This window comes from Eleutherodactylus coqui, chromosome 10, assembly GCF_035609145.1.
Source record: "Eleutherodactylus coqui strain aEleCoq1 chromosome 10, aEleCoq1.hap1, whole genome shotgun sequence".
NCBI lineage: Eukaryota > Metazoa > Chordata > Amphibia > Anura > Eleutherodactylidae > Eleutherodactylus > Eleutherodactylus coqui.
The window spans coordinates 54,916,196-54,938,729 of NC_089846.1; the positions used below are offsets into that span (position 1 = coordinate 54,916,196).

General features: G+C 47.4%; 1 protein-coding gene across 2 annotated transcripts in view; it reads left to right on the plus strand.

Moving 5' to 3' along the window:
- Nucleotides 1-22,534, plus strand: part of LOC136580439 (cytochrome P450 2F2-like) — a 92,640-nt gene that overhangs the window by 66,146 nt on the left and 3,960 nt on the right. For both annotated transcript variants that reach the window (XM_066581015.1, XM_066581016.1), the window contains one exon: nt 15,024-15,211. In XM_066581015.1, the coding sequence (XP_066437112.1) occupies nt 15,024-15,211 (188 nt within the window). The remainder of the gene's footprint in view (nt 1-15,023; nt 15,212-22,534) is intronic.

The window sequence follows — 22,534 nt, forward strand, 5'->3', positions numbered from 1 at the left end:
GTATTCAAACACCATGCCGTTTTAATGTCTTTGTATACGGTGCTGTCCAAAGGCTTATGTTATGTGGGACGAACTTTAGTTTTGATTTGTATGATTTTGGTGCACATTTCCCTTTTTGATCACTTCTTGTGTTTTTGAAAGATGAAATGAATAGAGATGAGCGAGCACCAAAATGCTCGGGCGCTCGTTGCTTGAGTCGAACTTTCCGCGATTCTCGAGAGTTCGTTTCGAGTAACCAACCCCATTAAAGAAAATGGGCGACTCGAGCATTTTTGTATATGACCCATGCTCCGCTTAGGTTTTCATTTGTGAAAATCTAGAAAACCCAAGAAAGTGATGGAAACGACACAGAAACGGATAGGGCAGGCGAGGGGCAACATGCAGGGCTGTATCTCAAGTTCCCAGGTCCCACTATTAAGCCACAATAGCGGCAAGAGTGGACCCCCCCGCCGCTAACAATTTTTTCTTCGGACAAGCCCTCATTAGTAAGCCACACCTTAGCTAAGCACCACACTACCTCCAACCAAGCACAAGCACTGCCTGCGGGACACACCGCTGCCTCTTCTCCTGGGTTACATGCTGCCCAACCCCCCCCCCCCCCCCCATCCCCCATGACCCTGTGTCCGCAGCGCACACAAAAGTGTCCCTGCACAACCTTCAGCTGCCCTCATGCCACACGCTGGCTGTATAGCCACACAACCCAAGTGTCTATTTATAAGTGTGTCTGCCATGAGCAGGAACCGGAGGCACACACTGCAGAGGGCTGGCAGGGCCAGGCAGCGACCCTCCTTAAAAGGGGCAGGGTGATAGCCCACAATGCTGTAGAGAATCGATGAGAAATTGACGTTCGATCTTCATTTCAATCCTGTGCCAGGAGTTACATAGCAATTCTTTTGTCTAGGTGTCGCATAGCTCAATCAACACTGCAAGGGGAAAGCCATCTGCACTCTGCCCCCTACCCAAGTCAGTCAGTGTCTTTGTGCCAGACAGGTCAAACACCGCGATGGGAACTAAGTGTGCACCAACAGCATATGTGGGTCCTAGGCAACCCAAGACATGAACAATAAATAAATCAGAGTGGCCAAACATGGCAGACTTGCTCCGCGCCGACGACATAGGCCTTGGCCCACAGCCTCAGCAATCGTAGGCAGGAAGCAGACTTTCGCTGCACCCAGGACATAGGCCTCTGCACAAACCCTCAGCAATCGCGGACTCCAATGCTAGCGTAGCTGTGAACGTCTCATTAGCGCTGTATTGCTCCTCTAGTTTGTCCCAATGCAGTGCCCTGGATAGCTGAGCTAACGTGAGATAAAGTACAGGTTGACTTCGGCCCACACTCCATGCCCTCGTCAGTCTGGCCATTTTTCATAGACACAGGCAGGTACAACTCCGCTCTGGGAATTCTGTGTGGACCCACAGTATGGGTGGGTCCCAGGAAGCCACCAACGGAACATAAATAAATCCCATTGCAGTGCCCCAGATAGCTGAGCTAACGTGACATAAAGTACAGGTGGGTTTCGGCCCACACGGCATGCCCGAGAAAGACTCGTTTTTTTTAATTAATAGTCACAGGCAGGTACAACTCCCCTATGGGAAGTCTGTGTGGAGTGGACATACAGCATGGGTGGCTTCCTGGAACCCACCGACGGTACATAAATAAATCCCATTGCAGTGCCCTGCACAGCTGAGCTAACGTCAAATTAAATACAGGTGGGCTTTGGCCCACATTGCATGCCCTAGTCTGACTCGTTTTTTTTTATAAATAGACACAGGCAGGTACAACTCCCCTATGTGAATTCCGTGTGCACCCGCAGCATGGGTGGCTCCCTGGAACCCACCGGTGGTACATAAATAAATCCCATTGCAGTGCCCTGCACAGCTGAGCTAACGTCAAATTAAATACAGGTGGGCTTCGGCCCACACTGCATGCCCCAGTCAGACTGGGTTTTTTTTAGAAATAGTCACAGACAGGTACAACTCCGCCATGGGAATTCCTTGTGCACCCACAGCATGGGTGACTCCCTGGAACCCACCGGTGGAACATAAATACATCCCATTGCAGTGCCCTGCACAGCTGAGCTAACGTCAGATTAAATACAGGTGGGCTTCTGCCCACACTGCATGCCCCAGTCTGACTCGTTTTTTTTATAAATAGACACAGGCAGGTACAACTCCCCAATGTGAATTCCGTGTGCACCCGCAGCATGGGTGGGTCCCAGGAAGCCACCGGCGGTACATAAATACATCCCATTGCAGTGCCCTGCACAGCTGAGCTAATGTCAAATTAAATACAGGTGGGCCTCAGCCCACACTGCATGCCCCAGTCAGACTGGGGTTTTTTTATAAAAAGACACAGGCCGGTACAACTCCCCTATGTGAATTCCGTGTGCACTCACAGCATGGGTGGCTTCCTGGAACCCACCGGCGGTACATAAATAAACCCCATTGCAGTGTACTGCACAGCTGAGCTAACGTCAGATTAAATACAGGTGGGCTTTGTCCCACACTGCATGCCCCAGACTGACTCGTTTTTTTTATAAAAAGACACAGTCAGGTACAACTCCCCTATGTGAATTCCGTGTGCACCCACAGCATGGGTGGGTCCAAGGAAGCCACCGGCGGTACATAAATACATCCCATTGCAGTGCCCTGCACAGCTGAGCTAACATCAGATAAAATACAGGTGGGCTTCGGCCCACACTGCATGCCCCAGTCAGTCTGTTCTTTTTTATAAATAGACACAGGCAGGTACAACTCCTCAATGGGAATTCCGTGTGCACCCGGAGCATGGGTGGCTCCCTGGAACCCACCGACGGTACATAAATTAATCCCATTGCAGTGCCTCCCTTAAGGCTGAGGTAACGCGAGAAGAAATGCAGGTTGGCTTCGGCCCACACTGCATGCTCCAGTCAGTCTGGGTAATTTACATAGTCACAGGTTGGTACAACTCCGCTATGGGAAATCTGTGTGCACCCACAGCAAGGGTGGGTCCCAGGAAGCCACCGACGGTACATAAAAATATTCCATTGCAGTGCCACCCTTAAAGCTGAGGTAACGTGAGAAGAAATGCAGGTTGGCTTTGGCCCACACTGCATGCTCCAGTCAGTATGGGTAGTTTACATTGTCACAGGTACGTAGAACTCCGCTGTGGGAAGTATGTGTGCACCCACAGTATGGGTGTCTCCCTGGAACCCACCGACGGGGTGGGTTGAGTGAGTGACAGCATATTAGCTTGCCATGGACAAGTTTGTCCTCCACAGCAATGTCTGGCTGCCGGCATATTTGTAGTGCTTATGGCGGTTGTGCCTGTCCTACTGCGATTTTGCCGATGGTGATTGTGCCTGCCTCTTGGCGATACAGCCTATGGCGACCGTGTCTGCTTTGAAGAGTAAGGGTTATTGGATTTTTGGCTTTTTCTGTGAATTATTCATAACATTGCAGTGCCCCGAATAGCTAAGGTAACGTGAGATAAAATGCAGGTAGGCTTCGGCCCACACTGCATGCCCTAGTCAGTCTGGGTAATTTTTTTTTGGGCCATGTACGCTGCACAACGCAATGGGAACACTTAGTGCACCCATAGTATGCACAGACCCCGGTAATACTGTAGCAAAGGTATAAGCTGACCCCACTAACAGTTATGTTGCAGAAGTCTAGGGAGACCCTATTAACACTTCTGTAGTAACAGTTTAGACGGACCCCAATAACATTTCAGTAGCTGCAGTATAGGCAGAGCCCAGTATCAGTTACATTTCAGTAGGAACAGTATCGACAGCCCCCTGTAACATTTCCGTAACCGCAGTATAGGCAGAGCCCAGTATTAGTGGGATTTCCGTAGTAACAGTATAGACAGATAGACAACACCTATGTGGAAAAGCTAGTATTTTCTGAGACAAGAGAGGGGCATTTGATTGCAATGAAAAGGATATTCAAGGTACTGAAAGTCTGCACTCCTCCTCATCTCAAGCTGAAATATGGAAAGGCTTCATTCATATGTTTTCTGTTGTCCATTTCAAAGTGTTAGCAAATAGCAATCCAAGTTTCCGGCTACTACCACGCATCTTTCTTAGGAATTACCAAAGATGATCACAAGTAAAGGCCTTGTCATCAGTCAGTCCAAAATCATTCAGGGAGTATGTGGTTCTCAGCTGGCCTGCTTCCACCAAGGATCGGTGCCTGCTGCTACTCTGTCCCTTGCACTGCAGGGCTGCTGTGTTCTATAGTCACCTGTATTCCGACCTCAGCTGTACGCTTCTCTTTGGACTTAGCAGTACCAACAAGTTGGAAGCCACCATTGCTCTACCAGTTGGCTGAAAGCTTCAGCTACGGATAACGGATTAGTACCACGGTTTTATTTAGTTGGTTTTCGGAATGTGGCCAGGATTAAGTGGGCCGTGGCGGGGGGAGTGGTGGGGTGCTTTCTTATTGTGTCGTTTAAGGTGAAATTCAGACGGACCACTGCGAAAGTATTTCCCAAGAATGTTTTCATTGTTGGAGGAGGAGGAGGGGGTTGTTTTGGGGGCATTACGTGTCCTGTGCACGTGTCCGTGGTTAAATGCACCTTCCCAGTAACTGCGTTGCTGAAAAATTGTCGCGCCTGGTGACCTAGTAGCGCAGTTTTCTTTAGTTGGTTTTCGGAATGTGGCCAGGATGAAGTTATGGAGTGCGGACATAGTAGCGCGGTTTTATTTAGTTGGTTTTCGGAATGTGGCCAGGATTAAGTTGTGGAGTGTGGACCTATTAGCGTGGTTTTATTTAGTTCGTTTTCGGAATGTGGCCAGGATTAGGTGGGCCGTGGCGGGGGGAGGGGTGGGGTGCTTTCTTATTGTGTTGTTTAAGGTGAAATTCTTGGACTGCCGCCAGACGGACCACTGCGAAAGCATTTGCCAAGAATGTTTTCATTGTTGGAGGAGGGGAATGTTTTTGAGGTAGTACGTGTCCTGTCTACGTGTCCGTGGTTATATGCACCTTCCCAGTAACCGCGTTGCTGAAAAATTTGTCGCGCCTGGGGACCTAGTAGCGAGGCCTCTCGCCGTCTTGTCTTTGGGAAGCCTCCGTTTCCACAACCCTGTAACATAGCAGTAGCAGCAGTATAGGCAGAGCTCAGAATTAGTAACATTTCAGTGGTAAGAGTATGGACAGATCCCAGTAACATTTCCATAGCAGCAGCATAGGGAGAGCCCAGTATTAGTAACATTTCAGTAGTAGCAGTATAAACAGGCCCCAGTAACATTTCCGTAGCAGCAGTATAGGGAGAGCCCAGTATTAGTAACATTTCAGTAGTAGCAGTATAGACAGGCCCCAGTAACATTTCAGTAGCATCAGTAGGGACAGACCCAAGTAGCATTTCAGTAGCAACAGTAGGACAGACCCCAGTAACATTTCATTGGCAGCAGTAGGGACAGACCCCAGTAAGATTTCATTTGCAGCTGTATAGACAGACCCCTGTAACATTTCAGTAGTATAAGTATAGACAGACCGCAGTAACAGTTCAGCAGTAACAGTAGGGAGAGACCCCAGTAACATTTCATTTGTAGCAGTATAGACAGACCCCAGTAACATTTCATTTGCAGCTGTATAGACAGACCCTAGTAACATTTCAGTAGTATAAGTATAGACAGACCCCAGTACAGGTCAGCAGTAACAGTAGGGAGAGACCCCAGTAACATTTCATTTGCAGCAGTATAGACAGACCCCAGTAACATTTCATTTGCAGCTGTATAGACAGACCCCAGTAACATTTCATTTGCAGCTGTATAGACAGACCCTAGTAACATTTCAGTAGTATAAGTATAGACAGACCCCAGTAACAGTTCAGAACTAACAGTAGGGAGAGACCCCAGTAACATTTCATTTGCAGCAGTATAGACAGACCCCAGTAACATTTTATTTGCAGCTGTATAGACAGACCCCTGTAACATTTCAGTAGTATAAGTATAGACAGACCCCAGTACAGGTCAGCAGTAACAGTAGGGAGAGACCCCAGTAACATTTCATTGGCAGCAGTATAGACAGACCCCAGTAACATTTCATTTGCAGCTGTATAGACAGACCCCTGTAACATTTCAGTAGTATAAGTATAGACAGACCGCAGTAACAGTTCAGCAGTAACAGTAGGGAGAGATCCCAGTAACATTTCATTTGTAGCAGTATAGACAGACCCCAGTAACATTTCATTTGCAGCTGTATAGATAGACCCTAGTAACATTTCAGTAGTATAAGTATAGACAGACCCCAGTACAGGTCAGCAGTAACAGTAGGGAGAGACCCCAGTAACATTTCATTTGCAGCAGTATAGACAGACCCTAGTAACATTTCATTTGCAGCTGTATAGACAGACCCTAGTAACATTTCAGTAGTATAAGTATAGACAGACCCCAGTAACAGTTCAATACTAACAGTAGGGAGAGACCCCAGTAACATTTCATTGGCAGCAGTAGGGAGAGACCCTAGTAACATTTCATTTGCAGCAGTATAGACAGACCCCTGTAACATTTCAGTAGTATAAGTATAGATAGACCCCAGTAACAGTTCAGTAGTAACAGTAGGGAGAGACCCCAGTAACATTTTATTGGCAGTAGTATAGACAGACCCCAGTAACCTTTCATTTGCAGCTGTATAGACAGAACCCTGTAACAATTTAGTAGTATAAGTATAGACAGACCCCAGTAACAGTTCAGTACTAACAGTAGGGAGAGACCCCAGTAACATCTCATTGGCAGCAGCAGGGACACACCCGAGTAACATATCAGTAGCAACAGTATAGACAGACCCCTGTAACATTTACATAGAAGCAGTATAGGGAGAGCCCAGTATTAGTATCATTTCAGTAGTAGCAGTATAGACAGGCCCCAGTAACATTTACGTAGAAGCAGTATGGGCAAAGCAGCAGATAAACATTTCTGTTGCGGCAGTATAGGGAGAGTACAGTATAGATAGACCCTAGTAACATTTCAGTAGTGTAAGTTTAGACAGACCCCAGTAACAGTTCAGTAGTAACAGTAGGGATACACCCCAGTAACATTTCATTTGCAGCTGTATAGACAGACCCCTGTAACATTTCAGTAGTATAAGTATAGACAGACCCCAGTAACAGTTCAGTACTAACAGTAGGGAGAGACCCCAGTAACATTTCATTGGCAGCATTAGGGACAGACCCAAGTAACATTTCAGTAGCAACAGTATAGACAGACCCCTGTAACATTTACGTAGAAGCAGTATAGGGAGAGCCCAGTATTAGTAACATTTCAGTAGTAGCAGTATAGACAGGCCCCAGTAACATTTACGTAGAAGCAGTATGGGCAAAGCAGCAGATAAACATTTCCATTGCAGCAGTATAGGGAGAGCACAGTATTTGTAACATTTCAGTTGTAGCAGTATAGAAAGACCTCAGTAACATTTCAGTAGTGTAAGTATAGACAGACCCCAGTAAAAGTTCAGTAGTAACAGTAGGGACAGACCCCAGTAACATTTCATTTGCAGCTGTATAGACAGACCCCTGTAACTTTTTAGTAGTATAAGTATAGACAGCCCCAGTAACATTTCATTGGCAGCAGTTGGGACAGGCCCCAGTAACATTTCATTTGCAGCAGTAGGGACAGACACCAGTAACATTTCAGTAGCAACAGTCTAGACAGACCCCAGTAACATTTATGTAGAAGCAGTATAGGGAGAGCCCAGCATTAGTAACATTTCAGTAGTAGCAGTATACAGAAACCAAGGTAACATTTCAGGAGCAGAAGTATCGGCAGACCAAAATTACATTTCTGTTGCTGAAGTATAGTCAGACCCCTGTAGCATTACTGTGGCAGAAGTATAGGTAGGCAGAACAGAGTTACAAAGTGTAGGCCAACCCCAGACACATTGGTGTACCATGAGTGCAGGCGAAGCCCATAAAATTACTTGGATTACATTGTAGGCGAGGGCCCCCAAAAATTGGTGTACCGACAGTACAAATGCCCTCCAGAAAAATTGCCCATGCCCAACCCAGAGGGCAGGTGAAACCCATTAATCGCTTAGCTTACTGTGGCTTAATTTGTAACTAGGCCTGGAGGCAGCCCAGTTAAAATAAAAATTGGTTCAGGTGGAAGTTTCAATGCTTTAATGAGAATTAAAAGGTATAAATATTGTTTACAAAAGTTATATGAGCCTTTTGGGCCACAGAAAAATTGCCTGTTCGGGGTGATTACATGAGGTTTCAGGAGGAGGAGGAATATCATACACAGATTGACAAAGGTAAAGGTCCCCATTTTTTACGGTGATAGAGAACAATACTTGCATCCGCGGTTGCAGCGAAAATAAGCTTTAGATACCGCTGCTGTCCGCTGGTGGAGAAGAGAAGTCTGGGGAAATCCAGGCTTTGTTCATCTTTATGAGTGTAAGCCTGTCGGCACTGTCAGTTGACAGGCGGGTACGCTTATCCGTGATGATTCCCCCAGCTGCACTAAACACCCTCTCTGACAAGACGCTAGCCACAGGGCAAGCAAGCACCTCCAGGGCATACAGCGCGAGTTCGTGCCACGTGTCCAGCTTTGACACCCAGTAGTTGTAGGGAGCTGAGGCGTCACGGAGGACGGTCATATGATCAGCTACGTACTCCCTCACCATCCTATTACAGTGCTCCCTCCGACTCAGCCTTGACTGGGGAGTGGTGACACAGTCTTGCTGGGGAGCCGTGACACAGTCTTGCTGGGGAGCCATAAAGCTGGCAAAGGCCTTGGAGAGTGTTCCCCTGCCTGCGCTGAACATGCTGCCTGATCTCCGCACCTTGCCTGCTACTTGGCCCTCGGAACTGCGCCTTCTGCCACTAGCGCTGTCGGATGGGAAGTTTACCATCAGTTTGTCCACCAGGGCCCCATGGTATAGCATCACTCTCGAACCCCTTTCCTCTTCGGGAATGAGAGTGGAAGGGTCTCCTTATCCCGTGGGTCGAGCAGTGTGTACACCCAGTAATCCATAGTGGCCAAAATGCGTCTAACGTGAGGGTCACGAGAAAGGCATCCTAACATGAAGTCAGCCATGTGTGCCAGGGTACCTGTACGCAACACATGGCTGTCCTCACTAGGAAGATCACTTTCAGGATCCTCATCCTCCTCCACAGGCCATACACGCTGAACAGATGAGAGGCAAGCAGCATGGGTACCCTCAGCAGTGTGCCCAGCTGTCTCTTCCCCCTCCTCTTCCTCAGGCTCCTATCCCTCCTCCTCCTCCTCAACGCGCTGAGATATAGACATGAGGGTGCTCTGACTATCCAGCGACATACTGTCTTACCCCGCCTCCGTTTCCGACCGCAAAGCGTCAGCCTTAATGCTTTGCAGGGAACTTCTCAAGAGGCATAGCAGAGGAATGGTGATGCTAATGATTGCAGCATCGCCGCTCACCATCTGGGTAGACTCCTCAAAGTTTCCAAGGACCTGGCAGATATCTGCCATCCAGGCCAACTCCTGTGTAAAGAATTGAGGAGGCTGACTCCCACTACGCCGCCCATGTTGGAGTTGGTATTCCACTATAGCTCTACGCTGCTCATACAGCCTGGCCAACATGTGCAGCGCGTGTGGGCACGTCGCAAAGCAGTCGGTGCACTAGCAGCTTAAACCGATGTTGCATTGTGCACAGGGTGGCAGTGTCCGTGTTGGACTTGCGAAAATGTGCGCTGACCCGGCGCACCTTGCCGAGCAGGTCTGACAAGTGTGGGTAGCATTTCAGAAACCGCTGAACCACCAAATTAAAGACGTGGGCCAGGCATGGCACATGCGTGAGGCTGCGAAGCTGCAGAGCCGCCACCAGGTTACGGCCGTTGTCACATACGACCATGCCCGGTTGAAGGCTCAGCGGCGAAAGCCAGTGGTCGGTCTGCTCCGTCAGACCATGCAACAGTTCGGGGGCCATGTGCCTCTTCTCTCCTAAGCTGAGTAGTTTCAGCACGGCCTGCTGACGCTTGCCCACCGCTGTGCTGCCGTGCCGCGCGACACCGACTGCTGGCGACGTGCTGCTGCTGACACATCTTGATTGAGAGGTAGAGGTTGCGTTGGAGGAGGAGGAAGGTTTAGTGGAGGTGGCATACACCGCCGCAGATACCAGCATCGATCTGGGGCCCGCAATTCTGGGAGTGGGTAGGATGTGAGCGGTCCCAGGCTCTGACTCGGTCCCAGCCTCCACTAAATTCACCCAATGTGCCGTCAGGGAGATATAGTTGCCCTGCCCGCCTGTGCTTGTCCACGTGTCCGTTGTTAAGTGGACCTTGCCAGTAACCGAGTTGGTGAGGGCGCGTCGAATGTTGCGTGAGACGTGGTCGTGCAGGGCTGGGACGGCACACAGTGAAAAATAGTGGCGACTGGGGACAGAATAGCGCGGGGCTGCCGCCGCCATCATGTTTTGGAAAGCCTCAGTTTCCACAAGCCTGTACGGGAGAATCTCCAGGCTGATCAATTTGGCTATGTGCACGTTTAAAGCTTGAGCGTGCGGGTGCGTGGCGGCGTATTTGCGCTTTCGCTCCAACGTTTCTGCTAGCGACAGCTGGACGCTACGCTGAGAGACATAGCTGGATGGGGCCGAGGACAGCGGAAGTGAGGGTGTGGGTGCAGGCCGGGAGGCGGTCGTGCCTGGGTCCTGAGAGGGGGGTTGGATCTGAGTGGTCGGTTGGGGCACAGGGGGAGAGGCAGTGGTACAACCCAGAGGCGGTGGACGGCCTTGGTCCCAGCTTGTGGGGTGCTTGGCCATCATATGCCTGCGCATGCTGGTGGTGGTGAGGCTGGTAGTGGTGGCTCCCCGGCTGATCTTGGCGCGACAAAGGTTGCACACCACTGTTCGTCGGTCGTCCGTGCTCTCAGTGAAAAACTGCCACACGTTTGAGCACCTTGGCCTCTGCACGGTGGCTTGGCGCGAGGAGTGCTTTGGGAAATAGCTTGTGGATTATTCGCTCTGGCCCTGCCCCTAGCCACCCCACTGCCTCTTCCAACCTGTCCTGCGGCTGCACTTGCCTCCCCCTCTGAAGACCTGTCCTCAGTTGGCTTATCAAACCAGGTGGGGTCAGTCAACTCATCGTCCAGCGGCTCTTCCTCAGAATCCTCTGTGCGCTCCTCCCTTGGACTTACTACCCTTACTACTGCCTCACTGATAGACAACTGTGTCTGATCATAATCATCGACCTCCTCACCCACCAAAAGCTCTTGAGACAGTTGCCGGAAGTCCCCAGCCTCATCACTCGGACTTAGGGAACTTTCCAAAGGTTGGGCATCAGTCACGACAAACTCCTCATGTGGGAGAGGAACCATTTTTTCCCAATCAGAGCTGAGGCCCAAAAACAGTTCCTGGGAGTCTGCCTGCTCATCCGAATGTGTCATTTTCATGGAGAGAGGAGGCTGGGAGGAAGGAGAAGCAGCAGCGAGAGGATTCAGAGTTACAGCAGTGGGCAGCGTAGAAGACAGGTTGCTGGGGACATTGCTGGATGCACTTTCTGCCATCCACGACAGGACCTGCTCACACTGCTCATTTTGTAATAAAGGTCTACGACGTGGACCCAAAAATTGTGATATAAAGCTGCGGACCCTAAAAAACTTTCCTCTCTCCTACTCCCGCTGCAGCCGGCTGTGATTCACCTGGACCAGGAACTCGGCCTATACCCACACCCTCACTTGGAAGTCCGCGTCCTCGCCCGCGTCCACGTTCTCTATCCCTACCCCTCAGCATGGTGGATTACGAATAGAGTAGACACAGAGCGGTGTAAAAAATGTTTAAATTCTTATTGGCGTGCAGTTGGACTGAGACAGCGTTTATGTAACGCAAACTGTAGCCAGGAAAAAAATAATTCAGAAGACTGCAAGCACGCCTAGCTGGGCAATATGCAATATTGATACTTCTGAGCTCACACCAGCCACGCAGTAAAATGCAGAGTCAAAGCTAGCCGTAATGATTTTCCGTTTTTTGGGTTTTTTTTGGTAATTTTTGTGCAATGCAATGCAATGCAGGGTATATTGCGCCAATGTGAGTTTCGCTGTATGGGGGTCTGTCACCGTGCATGCAATTTACAGCAGATACACAGCGGTGTAAAAAATGTTTAAATTCTTATTGGCGTGCAGATGGAGTGAGACAGCGGTTATGTAACGCAAACTGTAGCCAGGAAAAAATAATTCAGAAGACTGCAAGCACGCCTAGCTGTGCAATATGCAATACTGATATTCCTGAGCTTATACCAGTCCCGCAGTGAAACGCAGAGAGTCACAGCTAGCCGTAAGGATTTTCCTTTTTTTTTTGGTAATTTTTGTGCAATGCAATGCAATGCAGGCTAGATTGTGCCAATGTGAGTTTCGCTGTATGGGGGTCTGTCACCGTGCGTGCAGTTTACAGCAGACACACAGCGGTGTAAAAAATTTTTGAATTCTTATTGACCTGCAGTTGGAGTGAGACAGCGCAAACTGCAGCCAGGAAAGAAATTATTTGGAAGACTGCAAGCACGCCTAGCTGTGCAATAATGAGGTACTATAACTACCAGCAGCCACGGAGTTAAATGCAGACGGTCACAGATAGCCCTAAACAGGTGCTTTTTTGGGGTACTTGTTGATAGGATTCTACAATAGCACTGTCCCTGCCTCACCAATACTGCCCATATACTCTGTAGAATTGGCTGCAGACTGAGAGCGCAATAGTCTGCAGAGCCCAAGATGAAAGAAAAAATTTGGTGCAAAGCTACTCCTAGCAGCAACGAATGTAATCCACACGGTAAGATGTGGCCCTAAGAAGCACCGTTGGGGTTCTTCTTCACTACCCGCTGTCCCTGCCTGACCAATACTGCCCCTATACTACGTAGTACAGACTGCAACCTGAGAACGCTATAGTCTGCACGTCCGATATAACAAAAAAAAAATTATTGTGCAAAACTGCTCTCAGCACCCACAACAGTAGTGCACTCGGTGAGCTGTGGCCCTAAGAAGGACCATTGGGGTTCTTGCAGACGCTAACACTCTCCCTATAGCAGCAGCAGCACTGTCCCTAATCTCTGCCAGTGTGTGTCTGAGGCGAGCAGCGGGCGGGAAAGATTTAAATACTCGGCGGTCACCTGATCTCGCCAGCCACTCACTGCAGGGGGGTGGGATAGGGCTGAAACCTCACTGGAGGAAGTTGTAATGCCTTCCCTGCATGTCTATTGGCCAGAAAATGGCGCTAACATTTCAGGGAAGTAAATGTTATTGACTCGAGTACCGCGTGGTGCTCGTCACGAGTAACGAGCTTCTCGAGTATCCTAATACTCGACCGAGTATCAAGCTCGGACGAGTATGCTCACTCTCTATTTTGGTGTATTTTTCCTACTTGAGATTTTTTTCTTCTACTTTTTATTATCACATGTTCACTAGGGTACTTGAACATGTGATCTTCTGGTAACTGATCTACCAGTAATTCACTGTAATACTTTTGCATTGCAATATGTTATTTTACTTTACTTTTACTTTTGACGATCATAGTGCAGTGTCCCGAAGGGTTATTCTGGACACGCGGCATACGCAGAGGAGCTGGGAGGATAAAGCTGTCGCTTGTCACGGTGACACTTACCAGATTCCTCCCCAGAGAGACACATGCAGCCTCGGCCAGAGCATCGCTGGGCCTCTTACGGACACCCCTAGGAGAGGGATGGCCAATATACATATAACAGGAATACAGGTTGTCACATGACGCCACTGTTCCTTTACTCACTGGAGTGACCGTAGGAAATAATAAAGAGAATTCACACATGTTTTCGTCCTTTTGTATATTAGTCCCTGGGAACGGTCAGGGCCTGGCAAACCTTAACTTGAAATCTTTAACACACTGCAATTCAAGAACACACTGGTGCAGGTAAGACAGAAGAAAGGAGGTCAGGAAGGAACTCAGGATGATGCCGGTCCTACAGTCCTCGTTATCTGTATGGTACCGCTCCTGGAGGGGAATTTTCTCAAGGAGTATACTCAGTATGATATTGGCCCTACAGTCTTTGTTATCTGTATGGTGCCACTTCTGGAAGGGGCAGACTCTACATAGGAACTCTTTTAACACAGTACCTCTGCATGGTGATCTTAGCTTTTTTTACTTCTCATGCTCTCTATCTCTCTCACTCTCTTTCTTTTCTCCTTACTCTCTATTTGCTCCTGGCATTGGGGTACTCAGGAAACCTTTTATTCTCTTCCATCATCTTCACCACATGAGGGTTGAAGGTACCCCCATGTGGCTGGCACTCTCACTCAGGAACCCAGAAGCTGATGGACTGAAGGCCTTTTCCTGCTCTCATACACTCATACTTATAGTCTTTAGCGACAGGACATGAATTGATACTTTTGCAGACATATCCCAGCCACATGAAGACATTAACCTCTCACTTGCTGCAGCTGTGCAACACACATAACAGGAGACTAGACAGTTTTCACAGTACATCTACACCAAAGACATGACATTTATGAAGGAGCCAGGACTAGATGTTCTGGGCCACTACACTAGCAGATCTGGAAGGTACTATTAGGCTCTGGTTACCATGCAACTACATTGTGGGCTCCCTCCCTTTCTTAACATTTTTCATGCCATAGTTAGCAAAGACCACAGCAGTTAGTTAGGATCTAATTTTGCCGCTGTATATTAAGATGGCAACCAAATATAATGTTGCAGGCACAGCTCCTTGGTCACACTATCTCAGCACCATAGTATTATGTCAGTTTGTAGGAATGACCTTATTACTGCAATTTAATAGTATGGAACAGAATGAGAAGGGGTTAAATGATAATCAGGACCATCTTGCTTTATCAAGAGGAGAAAGACAGTAACAAAAAGTAACTCTCAGCAGAGTCATAATCAGGATTTCCATCACTTACGTTAAAGAGTAGCTGCACATTTTTGGTGACTACAAGTATTTTTTCAATAGGTTTTGTCATCCTATTCTGTACATTTTCATACAAAATCCCCTTTCAGCTACGCAGCTAGGTGAGGACGATGCTGACAAATCAGAGCTCAGTTCACCTAACTGCAAAGCTGAAGTTGTGATAACATTTTTCTTAACCCCGCGCCAGAGAGAATGCAAGAGGAAATTGACCGTGTTATAGGACGAGATAGAAGCCCAGCAACAGTGGACAGAAATAAGATGCCCTACACGGAGGCCACTATCTATGAAATCATGAGATTCTGTGATGTTATCCCAATTAGTCTTCCTCACGTCACATCAAAAGATACCATTTTCAAAGGATTCTTCATTCCAAAGGTTTGTGACCGTTCATCAATAAACAATGATTACTTTAATAATGTCATGGGTTGAAGATAGTATGCACATCTCTGCATTTGCAGAATCAATGGAGAATAGGACTTTCAGATTCCCTCATTAACAATAAACATATTTCATTATTCTACAATTAAAAGGTAATACATAGAGATGAGCGAGCATACTCGTCCGAGCTTGATGCTCGTTCGAGTATTAGGGTGCTCGAGATGCTCGTTACTCGAGACGAGCACCACGCGGTACTCGTCTCGATTAAACGAGCACTGACCATTGAATTCAATGGAGCCGGCAATACAGCCGGCTCCATTGAAAGCAATGGCCTGCCGGCGAGCGCGGGATGAATTGTCGGGAAGGGCTTAAATATATAAGCCCTTCCCTGCAATTCATCCAGAAATGTGTAAAAAAAATATATATATATATATACTCACCTTGTCCCGGCAGAACGATGTTAGCCCATTGAATTCAATGGAGCCGGCAATACAGCCGGCTCCATTAAAAGCAATGGGCTGCTGGCGATCGCGGGATGAATTGTCGGGAAGGGGTTAAATATATAAGCCCTTCCCTGCAATTCATCCAGAAATGTGTAAAAAAAATATATATATATATACTCACCTGGTCCTGGCAGACGGAGTTCAGCGCGGCCAGCGGCAGTCCTCCTGAACTGCTCTGAACAGCTGTGAGTAGTATTCAGCAGCTGGGGATTTAAAATCCCCACCTGCTGAATGAGCTGCCTCTAATTGGTCACAGCCTGACCAATCAGAGGCAGATTCCACTCACACACCCATTCATGAATTTATGAATGGGTGTGTGACTGCTGCCTCTGATTGGCTCAGCGGGACCAATCAGATGAGAGGCAGCAGTCAATCACCCATTCATGAATGGGTGTGTGAGTGGAATCTGCCTCTGATTGGTCAGGCTGTGACCAATTAGAGGCAGCTCATTCAGCAGGCGGGGATTTTAAATCCCCGACTGCTGAATACTACTCACAGCTGTTCAGAGCAGTACAGGAGGACTGCCGCTGGCCGCGCTGAACTCCATCTGCCGGGACCAGGTGAGTATATATATATATATATATTTTTTACACATTTCTGGATGAATTGCAGGGAAGGGCTTATATATTTAACCCCTTCCCGACAATTCATCCCGCGATCGCCGGCAGCCCATTGCTTTCAATGGAGCCAGCTGTATTGCCGGCTCCATTGAATTCAATGGGCTAACATCGTTCTTCTCTGCCACAGCTGTTACAGCTGTGGAAGAGGAGAACGATCTTTATGCTGACAGTGCTGGGGGGGGAGGGGAGGTCTCACTCTTGCCACTATTGTGGCTTAATAGTCGGACCTGGGAACTTGAGATGCAGCCCAACATGTAGCCCCTCACCTGCCCTATCCGTTTCTGTGTCGTTCCCATCACTTTCTTGAATTTCCCAGATTTTCACAAATGAAAACCTTAGCGAGCATCGGCGATATACAAAAATGCTCGAGTCGCCCATTGACTTCAATGGGGTTCGTTACTCGAAACGAACTCTCGAGCATCACTAAAAGTTCGACTCGAGTAACGAGCACCCGAGCATTTTGGTGCTCGCTCATCTCTAGTAATACAGTTTCCCACTGACTGACTGCAAACATCTTGAAAACTGTGTTGATAATTTATTGAAAGTATATTGGAAAATTGGATAACGTCATTCAATCCAATACACAATGAATACAATTATTTAGTTGAAACCATAATACCCTTCTAAACTCTAATGGAAATTGGAGAAACTTATAGGAGCTTATTTTTTATGACCTGGATGCCACAATTCTAGCATCCAAAAGTCCCAATTTTAGAGAACATGCTAAAACTACAACTCATTGGTAATTTATTTCAAAAAGTGGACAGGGCATGACTGCACATGGCCTATCACATTTACTGTACTGTACATCAGAAACTGGTATAGATTATAGTAAAAACCTATGGCAGGTGGTAGTTGGCATAAGTTATCATCTAGTGCATAGACGTGCCACCAGATTTGGCAAATGTCTTAAGAGGCTTGTGTTTTAAAATAATTGTTGCTCATAGCCAGGCACCTGGTTTACTTAACTGGCATGTAAAATGCCAGACTAAGTAAATAAGCCCCATAGAGTCTTAAGTTATAAAAGTATATTAACCCCTTAACGACCAGCCCATAGTGTTTTTATGTCCTCCCGAAGTGGGCTTTATTCTCTGAGGACGTAAAAACATGTGTCCTGCAGGGAATAAAGCCCCTCGGGCTGTGGATGGGACAGCTCCATGCTGTCGGTGCCCGCAGGTAGCCGACAGCATGGAGCTGTCATCCCGGGCTACGGGGACCCCCCCCCAGCATTGCGATCGGCGCTATCCAATGGATAGCGCCGATCGCAAAAAAGTAAATAAAAGTGCCCAAAAAGTTAAAGTTTCAGCTGCTCTGATGGATCGGATCCACCAGGGCAGCTGACAATTCTTACCTGGCTTGTCGGCGGTGTCCCCCGGAGATCTGGTCCTCCCGGACCATGCGCGCCAGAGGATGACGTCACGCGCAGAAGCCCAGGAACCCCCGGCAAATTCAAAATCTCCTGGCTCCCGTCTCCTGAAGGTAGCTGGGAACCAGGAGGTGTTACCGGGGACCGCCGCAGTCCCCGGACCCGCGATCGCCGCTATCCAATGGATAGCGGCGATCGCGAAAAAGTTTTTAAAAAGTGCTAGTTTCACCTCCCCTCATGGGTCGCATCCATGAGGGGAGGTGAAAATACTCACCTCGGGTCCTCTGCGATGTCCCGATGTCCTGGGACCCGAAGTGCCCGTCTGCGCATGCGCGCCCGATGATTGACATCGGGCGCGTGCACAGAGGGGCTCGAGCCCCGGGAAATTCAAAATCCCTTTGCTCCTGGCTGCCATGTGTAGCCAAGAGCAGAGAGATGTCACTGGGGACATGATCACTGTCATCCAATGGATGACAGTGATCATGTAAAGTTTAAAAAAAAGTGTAAAAAAGTTTTTAAAAAGTTTAAAAAGCGTACGTTTCATCTTTCCTCACGGATCATATCCGTAAGGGAGGATGAAAGTACATACATAAGGCCCCCAGATTTATCCGCGGACCATACCCCAGCTTCTGCGCACACGCCCATCGCCAAAATAGCGGACGCATGCGCAAAAGCTGTGGATTGCCAGGATAATTGAAATTCTCCCTGCTCCTGGCTACAAAACGTAGCCAAGAGCCTGGAGATTTCACGGGGGGCCGCAGTGAGCAGTTCCTGATCATGGGTTCGCCGTTATACAATGGATAATGGCGATCACCTAAAAAAGTTTTTAAAAAAAATTGAAGTTTCATCTCCCCTCACCGATGCGATCGGTGAGAGGAGATGAAACTTTTTACCAGAGGCCTCCGTATTTGCACCCCGACGCGATCCTCATCCGTGAACTTACCCGGATTCTGCATATGTGACCGCTGGCAAAATACCGAACACATGCGCAGAAGTCGGGGAGCCCAGGAAATTTAAAATCTCCATGCTCCCAGGGGACCAACGGTCACCGAGAGCCTGGAGCAGTGACGGGTGGCCTCGTTGAGCGGTCCCTGGTCACGTGATAAAAAGGTAGCGATCTACCTTAGGTCGGTCTCACATGACTGGATAGGAATTACGGATTCCGCATGCGTCTGATACGCGGTAATACGCAGATCAATCGCATTATATTACACAATTCCGCTCACATTAGCGGGTTGGAATTGTGTAGCAGGTTCTATTTTACCACGGCTATCCGCAGCATAGAGCCCATTGTGCTCCGTGGTCGTGGATATACCCGCTGCCCATACACAACTACGTTGTATACGGGCTGCGGGTACCCACGTCATCGCTTAGCGATGGTGCGGGAAATACAAACAAAAAAAAGGTGTACTGCGCATAACCGCCCGTGTAAGTATGCAGTTATGCGCAGTACATTACGCGGCCGTATGCAGGGTCACAGCCGGGCTCATAGATGGGATCCGCTGCAGGCCTCCGCAAGTGTATTCCACCTACGGCTGCGTGAGCCCGATGTTATTCAGACTGCTACCTGTAATACGTACAAGAAGCCCCGGGAACGTTCGCCTTCATGCAGTTCCAGGAGCAGCTTGTTGAGCGCCTTCTGTGTGAGACCGCCGCACCTCATCAAGCTTACGGAGACTCACGGAACGCCACTTTTCACACCCCATACCCGCCACTGAGGTCAAGAAATGACCCCCAAAAAGCATGAGAGGAGGGGGGATACCGGTTTTATTGCCCCATGGGCCCATTCCAACCAGCCTCCGTAATTACCCCTGTCTTCAGAAATACCACACAGTTCACATTATTACTTTTATCTAAGATTTGCGAACGCCAAAAAGGGCGCAGAGTGTGTGTAGGGCGGGGGGGGGGGGAATTTTTACGGAGTCAATTTTTATTCCGTACAAATAAGCAATGGGGCCTGGGATTTATTCAGTTGTGCCCTGAAATCCAACGGTTGTTCCCTCCTTTATAGGCCTTGCCATGGGTCCTGTAAGTAAATTAGGGCCACAGTGGGTATGTTTCTGAACTCGGGACATATGGGGGTATCCATTTTGGGGTAACCGTTTTCATTCCTATGTACACTGTACAAAAAAAACTGTTTTTAAATTTAAAAAATTGCCAAAAAACTTGAAAATCGTAACTTTTTCCTTCTGCTTTGCTTAGATTCATTCAAATACTGTGGGGTCAAAATACGCAGTACACCCCTAGATGAATTTGTTAAGGGGTCTAGTTTTCAAAATGGGGTCATTTGAGGGGGTTCTTTATAGTTTTGGCCGCTCAATGTCTCTATAAGTGGGCAATTGGGCCTGGAATTTATTCAGTTGTACCCTGAAATCCAACGGGTATTCCTTTAATTGTAGGCCTAGCCATGTGTCCTGTAAGTCTATTAGGGCCACAATGGGTATGTTTCTGAACACGGGACAAACAGGGGTATCCATTTTGGGGTGAAAGTCTTCATTTATATGTGTGCTGTACAAAAAAAACTGTTTTTTAAATTGACGCAATAGCCCAAAAAATGAAAATCGTAATTTTTTGTTACTGCTTCGCTTAGATCTATTCAAAAATTGTAGGGATAAAGTACACCCCTAGATAAATTCATTAAGGGGTCTAGTTTTCAAAATGGGGTAATTTGTGGGGGTTCTCTATGGTTTTGGACGCTCAAGAACTCTACAAGTGGGCAATGGGGCCTAAAAGGACTTCAAGCAAAATCTACGTTCTGAAAGCCACCGACTACTCCTTTCATTTTGGGCCCCGTTGTGCATGCGGACATATGATTAGGGCCATAATGGGTATATTTCTGAAAACAGCACAAATAGGGGTATCTATTTTGGGGTGCAAGTCTTCATTCATGTGTGTGCTGTACAAAAAAAGCTGTTTTTAAAACGACAGAATTGCCAAAAAAACAAAAATCCTAATTTATTCCTTTTGCTTTGCTTGAATTTATTCAAAAACTGCGGGGTCAAAATACACAGTACACCCCTAGATAAATTCGTTAAGGAGTCTAGTTTTCAAAATGGGGTCATTTGTGGGGGTTCTATATGGTTTTGGGCGCTTAAGAACTCTACAAGTGGGCAATGGGGCCTAAAAGGACTTGAAGCAAAATCTATGTTCTGAAAGCCACTGACTACTCCTTTCATTTTGGGCCCTGTTGTGCATCCAGATATAAGATTAGGGCCACAATGGGTATGTCTCTGAACACGGGACAAACAGGGGTAATCATTTTTGGGTGCAAGTCTTCATCCATATGTGTGCTGTACAAAAAAAGCTGTTTTTAAAATGACAGAATTGCCAAAAAAACGAAAATCACAATTTTTTCCTTCTGATTGGCTTGAATTCATTCAAAAACTGTGGGGCCAAAATATGCAGTACACCCCTAGATAAATTCCTTAAGGGGACTAGTTTTTAAAATGGGGTCATTTGTGGGGGTTTTCTATGGTTTTGGGCGCTCAAGAACTCTACATGTGTGCTATGGGGTCTAAAAGGACTTCAAGCAAAATTTCTGTTTTGAAAGACACTGACTACTCCTTTAATTTTGGGCCTCGTTGTGGACTCAGATATAACATTAGGGCCACAATGGGTATATTTCTGAACACGGGAGAAACAGGGGTATCCATTTTGGGGTGTAAATCCTCATTTTCATGTAAACTATAGGAAAAAAATATGTCTTTAAAATGATAGATTTGCAAAAATATGAAATTTTACTTTTTCTCCTCTAAATTGAATTAATTCCTGAAAAAAAAACTGTGGGGTCAAAATACTCATGACACCCCTCAGTGAATACACTAAGGAGTGTAGTTTTTAAAATGGGGTCATTTGTGGGGGTATCTATTATTCTGACACTCGTGAGCCTTTCCAATCTTGGCTTGGTGTAGGAAAACAAAGTGTTCCTCAAAATGCTAAAAAGTAATGTTAAATTTGTACGTCTCCTAAATGGTTAAAAAAAAAAAACGAAAGCTTTTCCAATGTGCGCCCAAAATAAAGTAAACGGGTGGAAATATAAATCTCAGCAAAAATTTCTATATTATGTTTGCACATATTTAAGATATTGCAGTTGGCAATGTGAAAAAATTACGATTTTTTCAAAATTTTCCCAATTTTGGCGCTTTTAATAAATAAACACAAATTCTATCGGTCTAATTTTTCCGCCTAAATGAAGTACAACATGTGGCGAAAAAACAATGTCAGAATCGCTTGGATATGCAAAACCTGTCTGGTGTTTTTCCATGTTAAAGTGACACACACATGTCAGATTTGCAAAATTTGGCCTGGTCATTAAGGCGCAAACAGGCTTGGTCACTAAGGGCTTAAAAAGTATTTTGAATGTTTGTAGTCTGGATCCTGAGAAGCTTTCTCTTTGTTACACTAAGGCTTTTTTCACACGAGCGCATATCGGCCAGCCGCTTTCACAGCCGGCCGATATACGCTACGTTGTAAGTGAAAGATTGGATGAACCGGCGCACAACTCAAACGTTTGTGCGCTCATTCATATGGCCGCAAATGCACCGACCTCACCAGAGCATCTCCCATTTCCCCTCCCTCATCATTGCAGGCTTACTGGTCTTCCTCCACTTTTGTTCAGTGCAATGGGAGGGGGCGGAGCCAAGTGCCAGTCTACCCCGCTTCCTCCTATTGATGACTATGGACAAGGGGCGGGGAGAGGGTGGACACTTAGCTCCAGTGGGAGAAGGCGGGGCGGACTGGTGCTTAGCCCACCCCCGTCCCATACCCCTCCCATTGCACAGAATGAAAGGGGAGGAAGAGGTAAGCCTGGACGGGTGGGAGGGAGAACAGA